Source organism: Podarcis vaucheri (genome assembly GCF_965113315.1).
Source record: "Podarcis vaucheri genome assembly, chromosome: 13".
Taxonomy (NCBI): domain Eukaryota; kingdom Metazoa; phylum Chordata; class Lepidosauria; order Squamata; family Lacertidae; genus Podarcis; species Podarcis vaucheri.
In genome coordinates, this window is record NC_138751.1 from 22,657,517 (window position 1) to 22,681,001 (window position 23,485).

At 40.1% G+C, this 23,485-nt stretch overlaps 1 protein-coding gene across 1 annotated transcript; it reads right to left on the reverse strand.

Moving 5' to 3' along the window:
- Nucleotides 1-1,900: 1,900 nt before the first annotated feature.
- Nucleotides 1,901-8,647, reverse strand: LOC309517447 (vomeronasal type-2 receptor 26-like; the record flags this gene model as incomplete). The annotated part of the gene is made up of 4 exons (XM_082196680.1): nt 1,901-2,652; nt 4,421-4,547; nt 6,236-6,451; nt 8,234-8,647. 4 exons carry the CDS (start codon nt 8,645-8,647, stop codon nt 1,901-1,903), a joined length of 1,509 nt encoding a protein of 502 aa, XP_082052806.1.
- Between the last annotated feature and the right edge of the window lie 14,838 nt (nt 8,648-23,485).

Genomic DNA, 23,485 nt, shown 5'->3' on the forward strand with positions numbered 1-23,485 from the left:
AAGTCTGAACTGGAGCTTGTGGATAATGGAAGCTGCATTGGACAGCATATGCTATGCATGTCATGTGAGGAAACAGGGACAGTAGCAGGATGACTGAAACCATTCTCAGTACAAGACCAAATCTTCACTCTACATACAAAATCCTTCTTACTTGAACATTTCACATTTTCCTGATATTCCCAAAACCTGTAATATCCAAGATCAGAGCTGTGGATCTTTGCCTGTTCCTAGTCTGTCTTCCTCCCTTTGAATTATACTGGGTATATTAATAGCAGGCTTCGCAGGCTTTGCTCTTTGTTTTGTGAGAGGACACTGAAATCCCACTGGGGTTTGAATGAATATCAGAACTAATTGCAGATCTGACGAGGTAATTGTGAAGATAGTTATTGGGTTAAAGGCAGCTGTTGAGTTAAGGTTGGGTAGTCCCTATGGAATTGAGAAAACTTGTTTGTCACATATTCTCAGCTGAATTATCTCTCTCAGATAGGAACAGATGGCAGAGCTTGTAATGACCCCCCAGTAAGAAAAGAAGACGGTATTCAAGGGTGACCAACATGGTGCCTGTGAGTGCTACTGTGCCCACCTGTACTTCCAATGAGAGGAGTGAAGTTTCTTTGTGAATATCCCATCAATATTCACAGATATTACCAATGTTTGCATTGGGTCACCTGCTCCGACATTAAAGTCATTGTGTTTTGTCCCCACAACACGCCACACATGTTTCTTTGACAATCCCTGTTATCAGGCAACTATGAGTTTGATTGCCCATGATGAAATGTGAACCACTTGTGATCCATTGAGCTATAGACATTGTCTGTATTCTGGCCTGCCACCTTCTGTGAATGGTTCCACCTTCCTGTGAATGGTTCCTCCCTGAGTTTTTCTAAAAAAATCAATCGGTGACTCTAATGAAATAAGCCCTATTAATTCTCCTTACTCCTGTTTTATTTTATTTTATACTTTCATTTATTTAACAATTCAATGAGATGCAAACAAATAAAACACTAATCCAACTAAATTCAAAACTAGTAAACATTATTCTGCAATATAACCCAGAGCATTATCTGTGGTGGCAGCTATATTATGGAATATTCTTCATTTAGTGATTTGGTGGGCACCTTCTGTGATGTGCTCTGCCAGTGGCTGAAGACATTCTTGTTAGCCCAAGTATTTGCAGACTCTTGATTAATTAGCTCACTTTTTGGTGTGTATTTTTGGACTAAAGTATGATATATTTGTTTCTTTCTTAGTTTCATTGTTTAACATTGTTGCATATTGCTTTGATATAGTTTGCAAAAAAAAGGTATACAAATATTTAAATAAAATAATTAAATAGAATGTGCAATTATATAATATAAGGTTTTGCCATTAAAGCACATTCCACTTTACCAAGCTTTCTGACGGAACAGGTTGATTTTTGGTAGTGTCACCCACCTTGTGGAATACCCTCCCATCAGATGTCAATGAGATGAATAACTATATAACATTTAGAAGACACCTGAATGCAGCCCTGTATAGGGAAGCCTTTCAATGTGTAATGTAATGCAACCCAGTCCGATGGGAAGAGTATTGTTGTTGTTGTTGTTGTTGTTGTTGTTAGAAGACAAATAATGGAGGAGCCCTGATGCAACTAGCTATTTATTCCAATAATATAGAATGAATATTGTAGTTTAAAGATCATTTGCTCTAGTTTTAAATTGATTTAATGTTGTTATTTTTGAATACTACCCACAAAGAGAGCCTTTTACAGTGAAGAACAGATTATAAATTTAAAAACACAGTGACATCTGTAGGGAAACATATTTATGGCACCTGCTGAAAGGGAAGCTCTTACAAATATTCTGATGTGCAAACAAAAGCAAAACTCCAGTGTTCTAAAACATGAAGGTGCACAAATTCTTCAGGCCTTATTTCTTATTAGATGTTCCCTGTTGTTCAGCTCAGGCCGTAACACAATAATGTAGCATTTGGGGGCAAAGATGCAGCACAGCAGACCAGCACTGGAGGCTAAGATAGAAAAGATCTCCACAGCTACCATGTATTTTCCCTTGGTGCTCAGGTAGGAGGGAATAAAGGACAGCCAAACACTGCAAAAGACCAGCATGCTGAAAGTGATGAACTTGGCTTCGTTGAAACTGTCAGGTAACTTCCGGGCAAGGAAAGCCACAGTGAAGCTGACAAGAGCCAGGAAGCCCATGTAGCCCAGGACACAGTAAAACATAGTCACGGATCCCTCATTGCATTCTAGTACGACTTCTTTAGTCAACGAGTGTGTGTCAACATCTGGGAATGGGGGTGAGAATCCCAGCCACACAGTACAGACAGCTGCTTGAATAAGGGAGCTGGAAGCCACAATGGAAGTGGTTGTTCTCTTCCCCACCCACTTCCTCATCTTGGATCCTGGTTTGGTGGCCATAAAAGCCAGAACTACTGTGATGGTTTTTGCTAACACGCAAGAAACAGCTACTGAGAAGATGATGCCAAATGTTGTTTGTCGGAGGAGGCATGTCAACTTATCAGGCTTTCCGATGAATAGCAATGCACAAAGGAAGCAGAAGAGAAGGGCAATGAGGAGAGTGTAGGTGAGGTCCCGATTGTTGGCTTTGACAATGGGTGTGCTGTGGTGCTTTAGAAATGTCCACAGCACCAGAGCTGTAACCAAAGAAAAGGAAAGAACAAAGCAGACTAAAATGTTCCCCAAAGTTTCTTCAAAAGACAAGAAGCTTATTTCCTTGGGAATGCACATATCCCGATTTGTGTTTGGATATTCTTCTTCTGAGCATTTATTACAATCATTCATGTCTGAAAAAGAAGGCATATGGTCTTAATTTGGGGGTGGGGAGAGTTATAATTGGGTTGTTGCTTTTGCAAACAGAGAACATATTTTAGTCTATACTTCCTTCAGCATGCGCAGTATGAAAAGTATCACTCATCCTCTAAGTGGCACAGACCGTGGGATTACTAAGTCACAGTTAATTTGCTTTGGTGGCCTTGTTTAAAAGGTATACATCCATAGCACAGTATCTAACGCAGGCTAGGAGAATAGTAGAGGAGCAAGAAATTGTTATATTTGTGCTATGCCAGCTCCCAGTATGGCACAGCAAAGAGGCCCAGAGCTGCAAGTTGCTGACGGGGGTCAAAAATATCATTTTTCAATTCTCTTCTGTTCTTCAAACATCTCATGATGTCGGCATGTGTTTACCCTCTCTATCACTTGTAGGCATACCACCTAAGTGCTGTAATGATGAAGCCAGGTGAAGTCACACTCCCCCCTCATCAAAGGTATTCCACTATGACTTGAACTGCTCTGCCTTTCACTAGAGTAGGGGTGGTAAACCTGCTGCCTGCAGTCCAAACTTGACATGCCAGGCCTCCTCATTTGACTCTTGGGGCTCCTTTGAATATGCCATGTCCACCTGCCTTGCACCAGATATCAGGATGTGGTGCAGGTAAGTCTAGGGCTTCAATGTGGTAATAATCAGAAGCTAAAAATGAGCTCCCCTTCTTTCCTTTGCTGGAGCAGTCAGCTGATGAGTGGTGCTAGCACTACTTGCTCCAGCGTAAAATCTCTAGATCATCAGCAGTCTCAAAGGAAACTGCTTATCCCTCCCAGTGCTGCAGGTATAAGTGCAATATCCAAAATCAGATGTCTCTCTCTCTCTCTCTGTGTTATTATGTAGAAATTAGGACGTTACCTATCTTACAAAAGTTTGGGAGTCTCAATACAAAGTGTTGTTGAATAGATGTAATATTAGTGTGCAATTCTATCCTACCCCCCACCAGCCTGCCAGTGCTTTACCAGTGTGGGCCTGTGTCAGAGTGTTCAGACCAAATCAGTCCCAATGGTGGCAGAGGTGCTGGCTCAGGATCCAAGTTCTCACAGGGTGGCATACTTCCTCTGCAAGACCTGATGCCTTCCCCCCTTCCTGCATCCTACATCACCCCCCAACCTGGTGCAAAGTGCATGTGAATATGTTTAAAGTATTGGATACATAATGCCTAGGTTGGGGCGTTTAATGGCTGCCATCCATGAACAATTCAACCCTCCCATTGAAAGTTACATTCTTTCCTAAATATCACCGGTACCTCCCTTCAGATAACTACTCAGAAGGCATTATCATTTCTTGATAGAAACTGATGTGAGTAACCTGAAGCTAATGATAATAGGGACCCCTGACCATTAGGTCCAGTCGTGACAGACTGTGGGGTTGCAGCGCTCATCTCGCTTTATTGGCCGAGAGAGCCGGCATACAGCTTCCAGGTCATGTGGCCAGCAGGACTAAGCTGCTTCTGCACATTAATGGCTGCACATTCCAAACACTTCAAACATTAAAGAAAAGTAACTGTGATATAGGCACATTCCTCTGTCTTTAAGTCGGAACAATTGTGTCGAGTAATACAATATATACTTAATTCTTACCCTCCTGGTCTGAAATCTTCCCTTCAGGACATGGGATGCAATCATAACAGCAAAATGGTTTCCCGTCCTTCACTTTCTTCCTAAAGCCAGGATGGCACCTCTCATTACATAAAGAAAGTGGCTGGGTCTAATGCAAAAATGAGAAAGCAAAATAGGAGATGTAATTCTTATGTTTCTTTTGACTTCTTTTTTGTTCCAAAGTGATATCACCATAAGCAGCATATGGTTAAGACTGCTACCTTTCTTTATTAACACAAACAAAATGATATCCTATTGTGCCTAAATATTTACATTAATTACACTTGTCAAAGTGATGGGTTTTTTGTAAATTGATTCTCTACTTTGATTCCTATACGGGCTTTTACACTTTAGGTTATTCAATCATTGCAATGCATGTTTTTTCAGACATACATGAAAACATACATACATATCATTTTCTTTCAACTATTGATATGTTTCAACAACCCATTGTTAGTATATGCTGGCAGAGGGTGCCAGGTATCATCTGCTTCTAGTGGTGGAATTTCGTGACTGTTAAATAACATAGAGATATAATTAAATTCTATATTACATTTCCTCAAAATCATTCTAGGTTAATAGAGAGAAGAACATATTAGCCATAGTAACTTTTGGAAACCCATATACCCATAAAAAGCAACAACAGCAGCAGTATATTTTTATAGGTTTTCATTACTATCTTATTAATAAATCAGTTTTAGACATCAGGACAGATAGTTGTTGGCATCTTTTTGTCTCAGGATACAATGGAGTGTGGCTCTGGATGTGAAGTCAAACTGCTGCATTAGCAGAACCAAAGTGACATCCCTGGGGTGTAAACCCGGGTAGTGTATATGGAGGTTCCTGACTGCCCCAAGACCCACCCCCTTTGTACTCATTGACATGGTCCAATGGAGCAATGCATTTGGCACCAGTCTGGCTGCAGGAGTTGCCAGAAGGAGGCATACAATGTGCTGTCCAACCATTTTAGGGTAGTGTTGCCATATCTTGAAGAGCAAAAAAAAAAAAAAAAAAAAAAAAAGGATAGCCAAAGCTGCTGCCAGCACAAGCTGCAGAAGGAGGTGGATTGGTATGGGTGCATGGGGCAGGTGCTGTGGCATGCAGAGCAGCCCACGACTGCGCCCAAGCTGCCTGTGCCCGGCCCCACATCGAAGCCACCTGTGCCTGCATCCAAGCTCATGCCCACCCGCCAAAAAACCCAGACATTTCCGTTAAAATGTTTCAGATGCCCCCCCCCAAAGGACATATCTTGGATTTCCCAGATGTGTGGCACTCTGGATCTGTGTAGGCTTTACTTCTTAGCATTTTCTTTTTTCTGAAAATCTCATGCAAGTAGCAGAGGTTTAGCACCAGAGTTTTCCTTCTCCCAGATGGGCTACCTTCCCAGGTTGATAGGTCCTATCTGCCCCTCACTCTCCTTTACACCATGTGCAAAAACTGCCTTCTTGGCTGTTCAACCCCGTATTGCTCTTGTCTGCTCTATCCACCGGAGCATGTATTTGCCTGCAGGTGAAGTCCCTTACTAAACAAGGGTTTGAGACCCATTGACTACCCTCACCTCACTTATCAGGCCATTTGAAACCTTTCCCAGGGTTTGGCCAATGTCCTATGCTGCAAGCTTCTAGGAGTTATAGCTGAGGGCTGAGAGCAGGGTGGGGACCAAAGGTGTACAAACTACCCCAGAAAAAGCATATGTTGCCCACCAGAGGTACTACCCCATCCCTAACACCACATACACCCCAGACAGTTTATGCTCATTCAAAATTGGATATAATGTTCACTAGGCAAGGGACTTACCTGGTTAAACCCACTGTACCATGTTATGGCATCCGCATTGATGGTGAACACTTGGTTAGGATCCACCCTTCCAACTTTCACCCTATGAAATGATTGGTTTGGGAAAACAATCCAGTTGATCACATCAAATCCAGCCACTATCTCCCCATTCTGGTCAAAGGAAACTGTGTCTCCAGCACTGTTGTTAAAGGAGACACTTCTGAGGAAATGATGGAGCTAGGTTGGTTAGAAGAAGGTAAGAGTTGAGAAAGGACTGCAATTGGATTTTTCATATCAAGAAGTAATGTTATGTATGGGTTTTGATTTGGCGGGAAAACATGAAAAATACTCTCACTGTTTATGATTTAGAGATGGGAGCAGATACAATTAATGATGAAAATCATAACTGTGACATTATTGTCAATGTTATAATGAATTTGACTTAAGAGTTGCCCTAAACAGAAGTCTCACATCAGTTTACAAAATGCAATACATTATACCACCACAAAGCAAACTTCCTGTCACGTTTGTTCATACTCTTTCCCAAGAGAGTGATGGAGAGGAGGAAGGCAGTGGAGAGATCTGTGTAGCTTGAGTGCACCAGCAGAACCAGTGCTCCCACAGGGCAGCTGGTCTATCTCAACTTCCCTGCCACTTTCCCCTGCTCATCTCCCTTCTGGCCAACAGCAGTGATGATGCCACCAGGAAGCTATTTGGTCATCCACCTATTTGACTCCCATCATGAAAATGTATCTTCCAATAAATGCTTCTACAGTTCTTTTCTACGTTCTTTTTTAACCAGGCCTTTGGTTGACGTGATCAACATCCCATACCCTTTTAAAATGTGGCTCTTTTTGGTTATTGCTTTTATTTTTATTTTATATACTGTGATCCTTTTATGTGAACCACCCTGAGACCTCCAGGTATATGGTGGTATAATAAAAATAAAAATAAAAACTAATATGCATAACTGCTACTGTCCCAACAGATGATTCATTGCATTTATTCCCCCCCCCAAAGTATAGTTTGCTGAATTTGTTTGTGTATAAGTAGAGTTTTTATGTTGCTAAGGACTGCAATTCTTTTAAAAAATGTTTTATTCTCTCTCACACAGAGATATATACATTGGTTTTTTCTAATAAAAATGTTTAGGGGTGCTCTCATTTTCCTACTCATATTGAAATACTACCCCTTAATGAGGCCCAACTTAGATTCACAAAATGTTTAGGGGTATGCGTTTCTCTGCATCCCCCCATAAAAAAGAGGTAATAACTGAAATTGAATTACCTGTGATTGAATTGATTTCTGTTCTATGTTCTGGATATTATTGGTTTTTAGCCCTTGTTTCACTGTTTTTGTCTCTGTAGGTTTATTATCATCATTATCATTATTACGCTTCCAAATTATAGATAAAACTCTTAAATGAACAAATAAAATTTCAAAATGTCAAAAAGACTCGATCAAAATAAATCAATTGCAGCAGTACAGTAAGCAGTAGCAAGCATAAATGAATGTTGGAATGTATTGTGGCATGTTTCTATATGTCTATACTCAACCTAAAGCAGAACTATTTAACGTAGCGCCCTTCTCCAGATTTTGTTGGAGTCTAACCCCCATCAGTCCAAACCAGCATGGCTAATTGTTAGGGATGATGGGCATTGTAGTCCAATAAATATCTGGAGGAGAGCCTTGAACTGGAATGTGGGTTACTTAGTTAATCAAAGTGTGTGAGAGAAAGGGATCACTTGGGAAGAATAATGAGGGGCAGAGAGAATGCTTCTTAAAGCTACACCTACACACCTTATAGATATAAAACCAAGTATGGTTCATATACTAAATTCAGTGGAACCAAAGAGCCCATCTTAAAAGACCAATGGGCTACTATTTTCATACTAGTTGGTGAAAATGAATAAAGATGAACAGTGGTAGAGTTGTGGGGAAACAATTTTCTTATATAGATTTGAGTCTATTGTACCACGGTTGTGGCAGTCTGTCAATTAATGTTGCTGAGCATATTACCTGCCACAAGTGTTGATTCTGATGCTCCATTTTACTTTCCATTGCTCTGTGTTTTAGTCTAGATGAGGACATGTCATGTAAAGCATGGGCTACAGCATAGACAGCATTGTAGATGCTATAGCTGTGGCCATTCATGTTCATCTCAAAGAATGGTGCTGGAAGGCTCTCCAATTTCTCCTCCCCAGTGCATATATTCTCCTCCACATCTGCCATATCTGCATCTGGGAATACACAGCCAAAGGCCTGTTTCCAGAAGTCCCTGATGAAACCGTCTCCTTTTGTGCTGAAAGGATTTCTTCTCTCAACAAATGATTTGAATTTTGGGAAGTCATTGGAGTGGATTGTGAAGGATAGGACACCATGAAATATTTCTGTTTCCCAGTCCCTTTGAAACACTTGTGAAGTGAGCTCCATTTGGGCTGTTGTTATCCATACCATAGCTTTTGGTAGACATGGTGGATTTTCTGCAAAATATGGAATCCATCTCAAGAACACCGTTGATTTTGATTCCCCATAAAACAGAACAACATTTGTTGTACTATGCATTACTTCATTATATATTTCCTCACCATGTTCTACTACTTTGTTAATTTGAGAGGGATCAGTGAATAGGGGGACTCTTTTTATGAATGCATAGCAGACACCTTTCTGGGAAAAGAGTGGTAATACGGTTTGCAAAAATCTTTCACCGTTTTCATCATCCATTATAAAGACTCCTATCCATGTCCATTTGAAATATAGAAGCAAAGAAAGAATCCCTGTATATTGAAGGGCTTCACGGGGGACCATCTGGTAGAAGGAATGCCCTGTTGTTTCATCATTCATCAATGGAATGGAGCCATATATGAGCTGAAGAGAGATTGGGGAAGGGGGAGAAAGAGAACAGTAATAGAATGTATCTGTCATGCTGAAGGTTTCAAAACCATGAATGTTAGAGTACCATGCCATCTCTCTCCTAGTCAAAGCTACCTGTCTGCAAAATAAGGAGGGATTCAATATTTGCCAATTCCCCCTCCCCTCAGGAGTGCTTGCCCCTCTATAAATCTGCTCCAGAGGATTTGGGGACCCTCCAAAGTAGATCTTTGTAAAGTGTGGGGCCTAGCAAGAGTGGGAGAAATGGCCAAAAATTGCTTCCTACCACTGATGGATGATCATCTGAGGGGAAAGGCATTTGATTCATCCCACACCTTATATTATCAGTCTTCACAACAATAATACAAGTGAATTGTACTGCTTTATTTCTCAAAATAGCTGTGACTAAAAGAATATGGGATTATCTATGACCATTGAGTGGCTCCATGGGTGAGGTGGAAATACAGTGGGGATTCTTTTCATTCTTTTCATTTTTTTAAATTGCTACATGACTCCAACATTCTGATAAAAATATTGTCAAGATAAAGTAAGAGGTAACTCTTAGAGCAAGTTGCCTTATACAGCACAAGACCAATTGTCCATCTAGCTGAGTATTGTGATTCGCAATGACTTTGCAGGAGTGTTTCCCAGTCCTTCATGGAACCTGGGATAGTTTGCATACAAAGAAGATGCTCCAACACTGTGTAACGGCCCTTCTCAAGCAATGTTATTTTGACCATACACAAGTTCTTTAGCTTTCTTCTTTATCAGGATAGGGAGAGCTGAATCTCGGTACCCTCTCTCCGACATGGAATGAGGGGGGCAGGGAGGTGATGAGTGCAAAATCACTTCACCTGCCGAAAACCCACCAACACTGCCACTAATAAGCAAAGGTTTTCCTGTTAATTAGAGCTTAATTGGACTAAAGTTCAGGAACATGCTAGAAGAGATGAGATCACAAACTGCAGAACAAATCAACTGCAAGGACTTTAAGGTTTGAACTTGAGATAAGGCTTTCAGAGCAAAATACGGTGAGGGGGAGAGGAGCCTACAGTTTCTTTGTTTAAAGTTTTATTCTCTACATTTACGATTCAGCAACCCTCCTCTGAATGTTAGTTCAAATTATATTTATACAAACGAGATGGAAGAAATTGGATTATAAATATGAACCGTAACATCAAACGGAACAGTGCGTGTAAAAAAAGGGAAAAGGGGGCGAAGCTCTATTTTGCAAAAGATTTACGATGGAAACTTAGAGCTGACTCTTCCCCATCCTTTATTATTTACAAAGTGAACTGAATAACACGAAGAGGACTTGGAATTTAATTTAATTGGAAGTGTAATTGCTCATATATCTTCAGTAGGAAGGAAGGATGAAAGGAGTCTGTGAACTGCCAAGAACTGATAAGGTTCTTTATTGAGTCACCTGCAATTCGACAGACTGCTCTTCTTCCCAGGCTGAAAGGAAAAATGGTGGCAACAGGTAATATTTACTGGGACAGAGTGCCTTTTGCAGCTGTTATTAAAGTTGGAAAACAATGAAACACGGGCCAGAGCAACGGAGAAATGTCTGGAACAACAATGGTATATCAGCTCTGCCCAAGGCATGACAGAAAACAGCAACAACCAGGGGAAAGAAAAACATAACATCTTACAAGGACAGGAAGAAACAGCACTGACAGAATAATTGCCACACACAGGAAAAACAAGGATATATGTTGAGTTCCTCACTTGTAGTTTTAGAAATCATTTAATGTGTCAACATGAATAGAAGTTATTAATTTTGCAGTTGTTGTATGAGGAATTCTTATTATGACCAGAATGTAATTGAAATTAATTAGATTTTGGAACACAAAAATAAAGAAAACCATCAAACCATCAAATCTAGCACACTGGGGTCCCACTGTATCTAAATAATATAATTCGGTATTTGAACAATTTGTAGTAATAATTATATTATAAATATTATATTATTGGACTGTAATTGAAAACTAATAAAAATATTATTTTTAAAAAGAAGGAACAAGTAATGGTGAGTGTCAGTTAAATTCCAATAACACATACAAAAACAGACAAATCTCCTACCTGTGGAATCTTATAGTTATTCAAGAGATTTGCCATGTTAAAAGAAATATGGGCATCTAGTCCCCCAATGACAGCAATTAGATTTTTCTGGTTGTTCTTTATGTAGTTAGGGATAAATCTTTCCAGAGCTGATAAAAGCAGCATTGTGGCATAATAAGTCTTCCTTGCATTGTTATGGCTGTCATAGATGTTGAATCCCAACGTGAGATTGGGTAAGATATGAGGGTTTTCATTGATCTCCTTTACTGCAAAAACCAGGGCTGTGAAGTGTTGGTAATATTTGGGCACTATGCTGGAATGAGAATTGCATTCTGTATCAAAAGCATATTTTATACATAGTTTAATCATTGTCATTGTGTTGTACATCTTATTGAATTATTCATTATTACAGTATTCAAATATTCTCTTTCTTGATCCATTCTTTGCCCTAAGAGATAAACAATATCAGAATTCACATTCAGAACATGACACACCATCTGCTTTCTGAGTATGATGTCTTTTTTGATATTGTTTGCGAAAATGAACTGCATTGAAAAATTGAATGAGCTGATCATATTTAGTTTGAAAAGGAATGCTTAAGAGGAAACTTGTCAGCCATCATTAAATGTCTGAAAATTTGCCATGAATTAGGTAGAACAGCATTATTTGCTCTTGTTCTTGACAAAAAGGTTTGAGTTAATTGCTGGAGAAAATTTTGGCTGAACATTAGAAGAAACGTCTTATCTGTAAGGGCTGTTTGAGTATGAAACAGACTGCCTTGGGTTGTTGTGAGCTATGCTTGGCTGGAGGTATTAAGCAGAGGCTTGGTAGTATCTGACAGAGTTGCTGAATTTGACAGATTCATCCATCCCTTCTCCTAGGTAATTTAGTAAAGGATTGCAGCCAATATGGTCAAGCTGACTCAGCATAAAGTCATACTCATGATGAGCATCTGTTGAAGTTTAGGAGATATTAAAACAATGTTGGTGTGAATCAAAGAGAATCAAAAGGGGTTTGTGTGTGAGTCTCTAAGCTTTTCATGGACTGGGTGCCCCAGAAGAAATGACATGGAGTTCTGCCTTCAAATGCATATCCTGCAGTTTTATTCTGTGTTTTTCTGCAAAGCAGGTGATACGGTAAGCTGAATAATATCTATTTGAAATAGAGGCTTGGCTAAAGTCTTTCTTACCAAAAGAAAGAAGAAATGCTAAACAACAAGCATAAGCTTGTGCACTATTTGGGGGGAAATACAAAAATCACAGATCTGTACTTTTTGAATTGACTTTAATTAAAGCGAATAAAGAGGTGGATCTACAGTATACAGATGGTCAAAACTAAAACTGATACACAAACTTCCTCCATCCATCCATGGTACCTTTTTTGACACTTGACAAAACAAACCCTCCATTTTTTTCAGGATCATTGTACAACTCCCATAACTCTGGCCATTGGCCATTTTGCGTAGGGCTGATGGGAGTTGCATTCTAACGGCACTCAGAGGACAGCACCTTGGTCACCCCTGCATTCACTCTTCTAAAGACAAGAACTCAGTGTTCTGAAGGTGCGGCTCTAATGCTCATTAGCAAAGAACCATTAAGGCCTTACATAAATATATCTGTCAATGTTGGCAGGGGTTCTTCTGAGAAAAGTATTTCACTGGTGACCACGCAGCCGTGATAAGCTACAGAACCAATGATGAAGTTTCCTGGCTGATGATATGTGTGAACTGGCGGCTGTGGATAACGGACACTGCACTGAACACGGTGAGCCATGCATGCCATATGAGGTAACAGGGCCAGTAGCAAAATGACTAAAACCATTCTCAGTACAAGCCCAGATTTTAACGCTACATACAAAAGCCCTTATTTTGTTCTACAGCATAATCATTACAGTCTCTCTGATTAAAAACTGCTTGAGCTGAACATTGTACATTTCCCAGATAGCCCCAAACCTGGAATATCCAAGAGCAGAACTGTGGATCTCTGCCCTGCTCCCAGTTCTTCTCCCTGCCCTTGAATTTTACAGGGTATATTTATTACATTGTTCACAGACTTTGCTCTTTGTTTTGCTAGTGGACATTGATATTCCACTGGGATTTCAATGAACATCGAAAGTAATTGCTGTTCTTCTGACAAGGTAATTGTGAGAGGAATTGTTGAGTTAAAGTTGGGGAGCCCCTGGGGACTAGAGAAAATTTGTTTGTCACATATTCTGAACTGAAAAATTCGTTCTCAGCCAGACAAAAATGGATGGCATGACTTTGAGTCACTGACAGCAAAATAGGGACATTGTATTCACTGCTTTATGATAAGCGTCACCAACATGGCCCTTGTGTGTGCCAGTGTGCTGTTGCACAGCACAGCCCCAGAGCCAGAGCAGGGCTCATGGGAGTTTGTATGGTATAGGAGTTCAAAGGAAGAAGCCCCAAACACCAGAATGATCAGGTCTAATGCTTTATTGAAGGAAGATGTTGGCTTACAGCAAAGCAGCCTGCCAGTTCCCCTTGCCCTAGTTCAAAGCTGATAGGGGGTGGCCTTCACAGCAAGGAAATGGCTTGTCCACAACCAAGTGAAAGTGCATACATTCGTTATAAAGCGAGGCACCTACCTGACAAAGAGAGGTTATGTGGCAAATACTCAAACATTACAGATAGTTCCTCTTCTGAGCTCTGAGCCCAACATCCCAGTCCCACAGATAAGGGCACCATCAAAGCAAGCCAATTAGTGCATATCAAAGCAAGCATGTATGAAGGTATATAAGCCCATATCCATAGCATGAAGATGCAGGGTCCTGGAGACACAGGGACTTTGCTCCTTTCTGGTCGTTCAGCTGCTGCACATCACTTAGCTAAGCATAACTGAGCTTAACGTATTATCCAGCACAGTCTTGTGGGTGGCTCTTTGCAGACTAACCAGAGATAAAACCAAGAATTACTCTATGATTTACAGTTGGTTGCAAACAGTGCCTTGTCAGACATAGCATCCCAGCTGTCTCCAGGCACTCACACAGGACCTTCACCGCCTTCACTGGTTCTGTTTTGACAGAGAGGCAGAGCTGGGTATCATCTGCATATTGATTGACACCCAGCCCAAAACTCCCAGCGGCTTCATATAGATGTTAAAAAGCATGGGGGAGAGGACGGAACCCTGAGGCACCCCACAAGTGAGGGCCCAGGGGTCTGAACACTCACCCCTCCACTTTCTGAACATGGCCCAGGAGGAAGGAGCAGAACCACTGTATAACAGTGCCCCCAGCTCCCAGCCCCTCTAGATGGTCCAGAAGGATGTTATGGTTGACACTTTTGAGTGAGAACTGAATCACTTTATATACCTTTGGGGACTATTAACTTGGTAATGTATTAATTAATGTATCATAATTTTGTGGTGAATATGCAGCCATGTCATTTCAATTATTGCACTGTATCTAATGTAATGTATTTCATTTTTCATTCCTTTATACTACTGCCAGCTGCTGAAGAAATATCATTGAAATAGTTCATTGTCCCAGAAGAACTGTTCTGTTTGCTGTTTGTTGCTGTTTGTTGCTGCTGTGCTTACAACACCACCCAGGTCCAGTTCATTCTCAACCAAACTTTGATGTAGATATGAACTGTGGAAAGGCTCTCTGCCTCAACTTCAGTGTTTCTTTGTGTTTCCACACCATTCTAAGCATCCCTGTTGATGGAATATTTATTTGACTTCTATTAGTTTGTGACTTCTTGCATGTATTATATGGCTTTTGTTTATGAATTAAGAAACAATTAATAGTATTTCATAAATATTGCTAATACATTATTAGCCCACGTGTTGCCTTTTGTTGATCAGAAGGAGTCTTGATTAAACAGCTTGCTTCTAAATATCATAGTGTGAAGTTTGAAGGATGCTGCATGCAGGATTTTATATAAAGGTACTTTGCTGTAGTGTTTAAATGGGTTATGTTGCCAACACTGAGAACATTCTATATGGAGGGTGGGAATATACATTTTAGAAAGAAATAAATAAATTGAAAGTTAGAAGAACATTGAGGCCTCTGGGAAAACATATTTAGGGCACCTGTTGAAAGGAATATCTCATAAATACTCTGCTGTGCAACAGAAACAAAACCCTCAACTTTGAAATTATGGTGAATAATGCAGAGATATAAATTCTTCAACCTTTATTTTTTATTAAATGTTCTCTGTTGTTCAGCTCAGGCTGCAACACAAAAATGTAGCATTTCTGGGCAAAAATGCAAGTCAGAAGACCAGCACTAGAGGCTACGATTTCCACAGCTACCATTTATTTTCCCTTGGCGCTGAGGTAGGTTGGAAAGAAAGATATCAAAACACTACAAAAGACCAGCATACTGAAAGTGATGAACCCTCCCATCAGTATTGTAGTTTAAGGGTGGTATATAATGGATCTTGTTTAAAGATCGTTTGCTCTAGTTTTAAATAGATTTAATGTTGCTATTTTTAAATACTACCCACACAGAGCGCCTTTTACAGTGAAGAACAGATTATAAGTTTAAGAACACAGTGACATCTGTGGGGAAACATATTTATGGCACCTGCTGAAAGGGAAGATCTTACAAATATTCTAATGTGCAAACAAAAACAAAACTTAGACAGAATTACAAGCCTGGTAGATGAAGGGAACGCAGTGGATGTAGCCTACCTTGATTTCAGCAAGGCATTTGACAAGGTGCCCCATGATATTCTTGTAAAGAAGCTGGTAAAATGTGGTCTTGACTATGCTACCACTCAGTGGATTTGTAACTGGCTGACTGACCGAACCCAAAGGGTGCTCATCAATGGTTCCTCTTCATCCTGGAGAAGAGTGACTAGTGGGGTGCCACAAGGTTCTGTCTTGGCCCGGTCTTATTCAACATCTTTATCAATGACTTGGATGATGGACTCAAGGGCATCCTGATCAAATTTGCAGATGACACCAAACTGGGAGGGGTGGCTAACACCCCAGAGGAAAGGATCACACTTCAAAACGACCTTGACAAATTAGAGAACTGGGCCAAAACAAACAAGATGAATTTTAACAGGGAGAAATGTAAAATATTGCACTTGGGCAAAAAAAATGAGAGGCACAAATACAAGATGGGGGACACCTGGCTTGAGAGCAGTACATGTGAAAAGGATCTAGGAGTCTTGGTTGACCACAAACTTGACATGAGCCAACAGTGTGACGCAGCAGCTAAAAAAGCCAATGCAATTCTGGGATGCATCAATAGGAGTATAGCATCTAGATCAAGGGAAGTAATAGTGCCACTGTATTCTGCTCTGGTCAGACCTCACCTGGAGTACTGTGTCCAGTTCTGGGCACCACAGTTCAAGAAGGACACTGACAAACTGGAACGTGTCCAGAGGAGGGCAACCAAAATGGTCAAAGGCCTGGAAACGATGCCTTATGAGGAACGGCTAAGGGAGCTGGGCATGTTTAGCCTGGAGAAGAGGAGGTAAGGGGTGATATGATAGCCATGTTCAAATATATAAAAGGATGTCACATAGAGGAGGGAGAAAGGTTGTTTTCTGCTGCTCCAGAGAAGCGGACACGGAGCAATGGATCCAAACTACAAGAAAGAAGATTCCACCTAAACATTAGGAAGAACTTCCTGACAGTAAGAGCTGTTCGACAGTGGAATTTGCTGCCAAGGAGTGTGGTGGAGTCTCCTACTTTGGAGGTCTTTAAGCAGAGGCTTGACAACCATATGTCAGGAGTGCTCTGATGGTGTTTCCTGCTTGGCAGGGGGTTGGACTCGATGGCCCTTGTGGTCTCTTCCAACTCTATGATTCTATGATTCTATGAAAACTCCAGAGTTCTAAAACATGCAAGTACGCAAATTCTTCAGGCCTTATTTCTTATTAGATGCTCCCTGTTGTTCAGCTCAGGCCGTAACACAATAATGTAGCATTTGGGGGCAAAGATGCAGCCCAGCAGACCAGCACTGGAGGCTAAGATAGAGAAGATCTCCACAGCAACCATGTATTTTCCCTTGGTACTGAGGTAACTTGGAAAGAAAGATATCCAAACACTACAAAAGACCAGCATACTGAAAGTGATGAACTTGGCTTCGTTGAAACTGTCAGGTAACTTCCGGGCAAGGAAAGCCACAGTGAAGCTGACAAGAGCCAGGAAGCCCATGTAACCCAGGACACAGTAAAACATAGTCACAGATCCCACATTACATTCTAGTACAACTTCCTTAGCCATTGAGTGCATGTCAACATCAGAGAATGGGGGTGAGGATGCCAGCCAAGCAGTACAGATACCTATTTGAATAAGGGAACAGGAAACCACAATGGAATTGGTCATTCTCTTCCCCACCCACTTCCTCATCCTGGATCCTGGTTTGGTGGCCATGAAAGCCAGAACCACTGTGAAAGTTTTTGCCAGTATACAAGAAATAGCCACTGAGAAGATGATGCCAAAAGCAGTCTGTTGAAGGAGACAGAATACTCTTTCAGGTCGGCCGATGAACAGCAGTGCAGAAAGGAAGCAGAGCAGGAGGGAGATGAGAAGAGTGTAGGTGAGGTCCCGGTTGTTGGCTTTGACAATGGGTGTGTTGTGATGCTTCAAAAATGTTCCCAGGACCAGAGCTGTGATGAAAGAAAAAGAAAGGGCAAAACAAGCTAAAATGATCCCCAAAGGTTCTCCATAAGTCAAAAAGCTTATATCCTTGGGAATACACACATTCCGATTATTGTGTGGATATTCTTCTTCTGGACATTGATTGCAGTCATTCATATCTGAAAAAAGGAAATATGTGTTGTGATATTTGTTTGGAATATGCATGGTAAAGATTTTTTTTTTGAAGTTTTATGTCTGGTCAGATAAATATTAATTCAAAGCTTTGGACCATAAATGTTATCTGTAAGGAATGGTTTGTGTTAGAATTCTCTTAATGAAAATGATGGATAGAAGGTATGCTTAATTCAACTGCTGCTTCGTATGGATTTAAGCCTTGTGTCTTCTAGGTCGAAAACTAACATTCTAACCACTACACTAAGATAGCTCTAATTTCCATCTCATGAAAATACCTATGTACCTAAATTGATAGAATACCATTTTTGGACATCCACCTCTAGTGGAGTATCAACTTTCTTCAGTTTCTGGAACTAGAAGCAGCAAGATCATCTGCTTTTGTGTTTTTTGTTTAGTGATTTCAACCTAAATTTAGAAGAATAAAATGGAACTTGTTGAGGTCTTGTGGACTTCTTTTATAATTATCCTGCTATTTTCTCATGGGCTGTTCTGCTCCTGTTTCTTTTTCTGTTCTGCTTATTCTTCACTTCTGCTTTCAATCCTTGTTAAATTTATGAACATTTCTACATTTTTTTAATCAGTAAAATTGATTGCTATGCATGGTGTGTAATGTAAATATATATGAGAAATAGATAGATGATTAGATAGATGATGAAATAAGCCCTGTGATAATAAAGGACTGAACTCTTTGTTCCACAACCATTGTAGGATCCAAGCAGACTTTAAAAACCTGTTGTCATTAATATTATTGTGTTCTGGATTTGTCTGACGTTCAAGTCCTAGCCAAACTGGGCACTTTCAGAGGGATTTGGGCTTTGGACAAGTTAGGTTGTGAAACAGCAACAGATCACTGAAGGTCAAGATAGATGACTCAGGGGGATCTGGGACTACAAGTGGGCAGTAAATCAGGGAGGAATGAGAGTAAGCCTTATTGTTTCCTGTGAAAAGGCCAGGTTTATGTGATCACCAGATGCATTTTTCCAGGAGAATGTAGGAGCTTGATGTTGCCTGACACTCCTGCCTGCCTGATGCCCTGCAGAAGTGATAGTTCTGCTCACCAGCTGTTGAGGGCATGCATTGATTCTGTGGGGTGTGGGAGCTGCTTGCAAAGGGAGCTGCTGCCTGCAGGAAAGGCACTGGTGCAGGTCCAGATTAAAACAAGAGGAGGTCCTGGGCTAAGAAACTGGGCTAAGTTTGGGAGGCCCAAACTTAATAGCATTTGATCATGAGAAACAAAACTTCCTTTTTTATCTACTTATTGAAAGTAGAACATTGTTGAAATTTTAGCACTGATAAAACGATTGCATATAAATTTATAAGCTTACAGAAGTATGGAATTAATGAAGACATTCACAAAGAACATTTATGGCGAATGATACCTATGTTATAACATTAAGTTAAGGTAAAGGACCCCTGGACAGTTAAATCCAGTCAAAGACTATGGGGTTGTGGCACTCATCTTGCTTTCAGGCCGAAGGAGCTGGCGTTTGTCTACAGACAGCTTTCTGAGTCCTGTGGCTAGCAAGACTAAACTGCTACTGGTGAACAGAGGACCATGGGGGGTGCCAGAGCACACAGAAATGCCATTTACCTTCCCACTGCAGCAGGACAAATTTATCTACTTGCACTGGTATGTTTTTGAACTGCTAGGCTGGCAGAAGCTGGGACAGAGCAATGGGCGCTCACCCCATTGTGCAGATTCAAACTGCCAACCTTCTGATCAACAAGCTCCAGAAGCTCGGTGGTTTAGACCACAGAGCTTCCAATTCCCTTACAATATCTATAAAGTCGGAACAGTTTCTTTCAAACTCTTTTAGATGCAAATTTGTCTATTATATCATTAAAAATCAGAAAGTCACAATTTAAGAAGGATTAGATCAGACAACCAGTCTTGGGACATTGTTGACTGTAAATAATTATTTATCCTTTTTAGTCAAAAAATTATCTTTTGCAAGTAGAGGTTGTAGCCATTAAACACAGGAGCAATCTGAAAATTGTTTCCACATTTGGAAAAACTGTCTGAATTTTCTCAATTAATATTGTTTGATACATATCTTGGTGGCTGAAATTTTCTTTTTCAATGTGAGTTTGTTTCACATACAGTTGGAAGTGCAAGAGTTCATTGGCTAGATTAAGGTCAACATCCTTTAGAAACTCTTGAATCAACATCTCAATTCCATTGTGAATCTGTTCCTTGGTTGCTAGTAGGTTCACCAAAAATGTCTAGGTCTCCCTAAACTTGTCTCTTGGAGAAAATTTGTCTAAGGTTGTGAATGCTGACCCATCATTGTTGCACCTCCCTCCGTACTCTCTGCCTTCTTTTGACAGTTCTGTACTCAACATTCAGTAGAGTAAATTTTGCTTGCTGTTCAATTACATCAAGGTTAACCTGAGTGAAAATTAACCTGCGATGGTGAGCTGTAAATTTTTGCACACGTGCTGATTGGAATTTCCTAACTTTGGAGTGCTTTGCTAACTTTATGAAATTGGACTAGCAAATGTGTCCAAAGGTGAACCATGACAATGAATTGAGAAAGCCTATTCAGCCCGTGTGTAAATCTAGTACTGAATAGATGACTCTGTGCAAGAACTGTTTAGCAGAGGTATTGAGAGGTTTCCTGCAGAGGAGTTGCTTGTGAAGCAGTACCTGTGGGATTGATACCACCCCACAGAATCTGTGGCACAGAGTTATCAATCTTGCATGGTGCATGGTTCTGCTTTTCAAGAAGCTTCCCTGCAGATGAGTCCCTTGAAATGGAATACGCTGCAAAATTGAATGCCTCTGCTCTTGTTTGGGAGGGCAAAGGGCATCACTCCCCCTCCATCCACTGTAGGATTAATTAGGTTTATTTTTATTTTTAAACTAATTAAACATTAGTCCCTCACCAAACTAATTTGGGATGGATCCTTTGATACGTGAGTTGCCCCACAGTAGACCATCCTGATTGGGATCCTTGATTAAATCCATAGGACAGATTAGGGGTGATGTGTTCACAGCCATAGTAATTAAGGATCAACTTAATAAAAGCGTAACTAAGTCTGGAAATAAAGCACACACCTTTCCTAGTGCTTTTTTAGTCTGGCAGTAACCACAGATGAAAATGAGAAAACTATGTATGATACCTCATTGTGTGGGTAAAGTTCAATCTTACCCCTGAAAGTTATCTTTTCTGCTATGTTATTACCTGAACTGTCTGTCACTACTCAGAAGCAATTGTACTTTATTAGTAAAATCTGCCTTGAATAATTTGAGGCAAACTATCACATACACCTGATTGTTTCTTCTCCAGCAGCTCGCTCCAGGCCACACTTAACATTTCAATTCTTCACCTTTGAAAATTGAAGAAAAGTAATCCTGATAGAGTCCTAAATTTACAGGCACATTACTCTGTCTTTCAGGCAGACCCCTTCTATTTCGCAACGCTGTACAATATACACATAATACTTACCCTCCTGATCTGAAATCTTCCCTTCTGGACAGGGGATGCAATCGTAACAGCAAAATGGCTCTCCCTCTTTCAATTTCTTCCTAAAGCCGGGGTGGCACCTCTCATTACATAAAGAAAGAGGCTGAAACTAAGGCACAAATGAGAGAGCACAATAATAATGTTGAGAATAGTGAGTTAACAAAAAGACCCCAAAATATTCTGATTTCCCTAAATTATACAGTGGAACCTCGGTGTTTGAATTTAATCCATTTCGGAAGTCCATTCGACTTCCAAAAGGTTTGAAAACTGAGGATCACAGGGCTGTCAGCAAGTTCAATGAATAAGGGGGGGGGAATGCTGCTCAGAAGCCGTTTGATTTTTAAGACGCATTCAAAAAATGGAACCGTTCACTTCCGGGATTTCAGTGTTTGGCTTCCGAAACATTTGGCAACCAAGACATTTGAAAACCAAGGTTTGACTTTATCAGCAAGTTCAAAGGAATAGAAAAAGAAAAACGCTGCTCAGAAGCCATTTGACTTCCAAGGCGCATTCAAAAACAGAAGCATTCACTTCCGGAATTTCGGCATTCCGCTTTCAAAACATTCAGCAGCTAGGACTTTCGAAAACTGAGGTTTGACTGTATCTCCTTTTAGTAATGCATGGTCTATGCTACAAGAAAGGACAAATTTTCTTTATGAACATAATGATTATGATGCCACATCATGCATATATACGAAAGCATATATATATATATATATATATATATATATATATATATATATATATGACACCACCTGCATATTGATATTGATTCACTACATTACTTGTATGTGCTTTTATACAATAGATAATTCAAGATTTATAAAATTTGTGTTTTCACACACACACACACACACACACATTTTATTTAGATATTTGACATGCACTAAATGTAACACTTCTGCTTGAACTAAACATTGCCAGTAGAGCATGACTGAATATAAAATGACTTAGATTATAATCTTATGTATATTTAAACCAATAGAGATATGATTAAATTCTATATAAAATTTTCTCTGAACCATTTCTACATGAATAAAGGCAAGAACAAAGCAACATTTGTTTGTTTGTTTATTTGTTTGATCTATTTATAGCCAACCTTTCTCCCGGGTTGGAATTCAAGATGGCTACTTGTGGAATCATAGCCACTTGTGGAATCCCATTTTCCCAACAGTTCATCAATTGTGCATTCTCAGTGAAATCCCCTGCCTCCAGATTTTATAGTGTTTCATCACTGTCTGATTAAAATTATTTTACACATCAGGACAGAGCATCAGTATTCATTCAAACATGAATGTCTTTTCAAATTGCAGACAGTTGGATCCTACCTGGTTAAACGTGCTATACCATGTTATCTCATCTGCATTGATGGTGAATACTTTGTTGGGGTCTACCCTTCCAACTTTCACTCTGTGGAATGATTGGTTTGAAGAAACAATCCAGTTGATGACATCAAATCCAGCCACTAACTCCCCAAACTCATCAAAGAAAATCTTGTCCCCACCGCTGTTGTTAAAAGTGACATTTCTGAGAAATTGATGTAGCTAGGTTGAATAGCAAAAGGCAATAGTTTAGAAAAGGCTGAAGTTAGATCTTGCATATTAAGGTCTAATGTCTATGGTTTCCTAGTGAGAAAAGACTACAGAAAGACAGGAAATCAATCAATGCACCAAAGTCTTAACAGAATGGACACCTTTATTTTACTGACAAAAAAACTAGGGATAAAAGAGGAATCCTTTAATAGCAACCATATTTCCTCCTGTCCACCTGTTCAGCCCCTATCATAGTTATTCCTTAAGACTCTTTTGTCCTTAAGTCTCTGCTGCATTTTTTGTAAAAAGTTTTGTACGTAATATGTAAATATTGAGTTGCAATTTACATAATCTACATATTCATCAATGTATAATTGCTGTCCCAATAGGGGTTTCATTGCTTTTCTCCCGTTTTTTCCTGAAGTGTTGTTTGCTGACTCTGTGGATGTGTAAATCGTTGCTAGAGGCTATAATCCAAATCCTACCCAGAAGTAGAACCCATTTAATTCAAGGGGTTTATTTCCCAGGTAAATGCAGGTATGATTGTAAGGTTAATTCACTTGCTACTATGAAGGCTGAAGC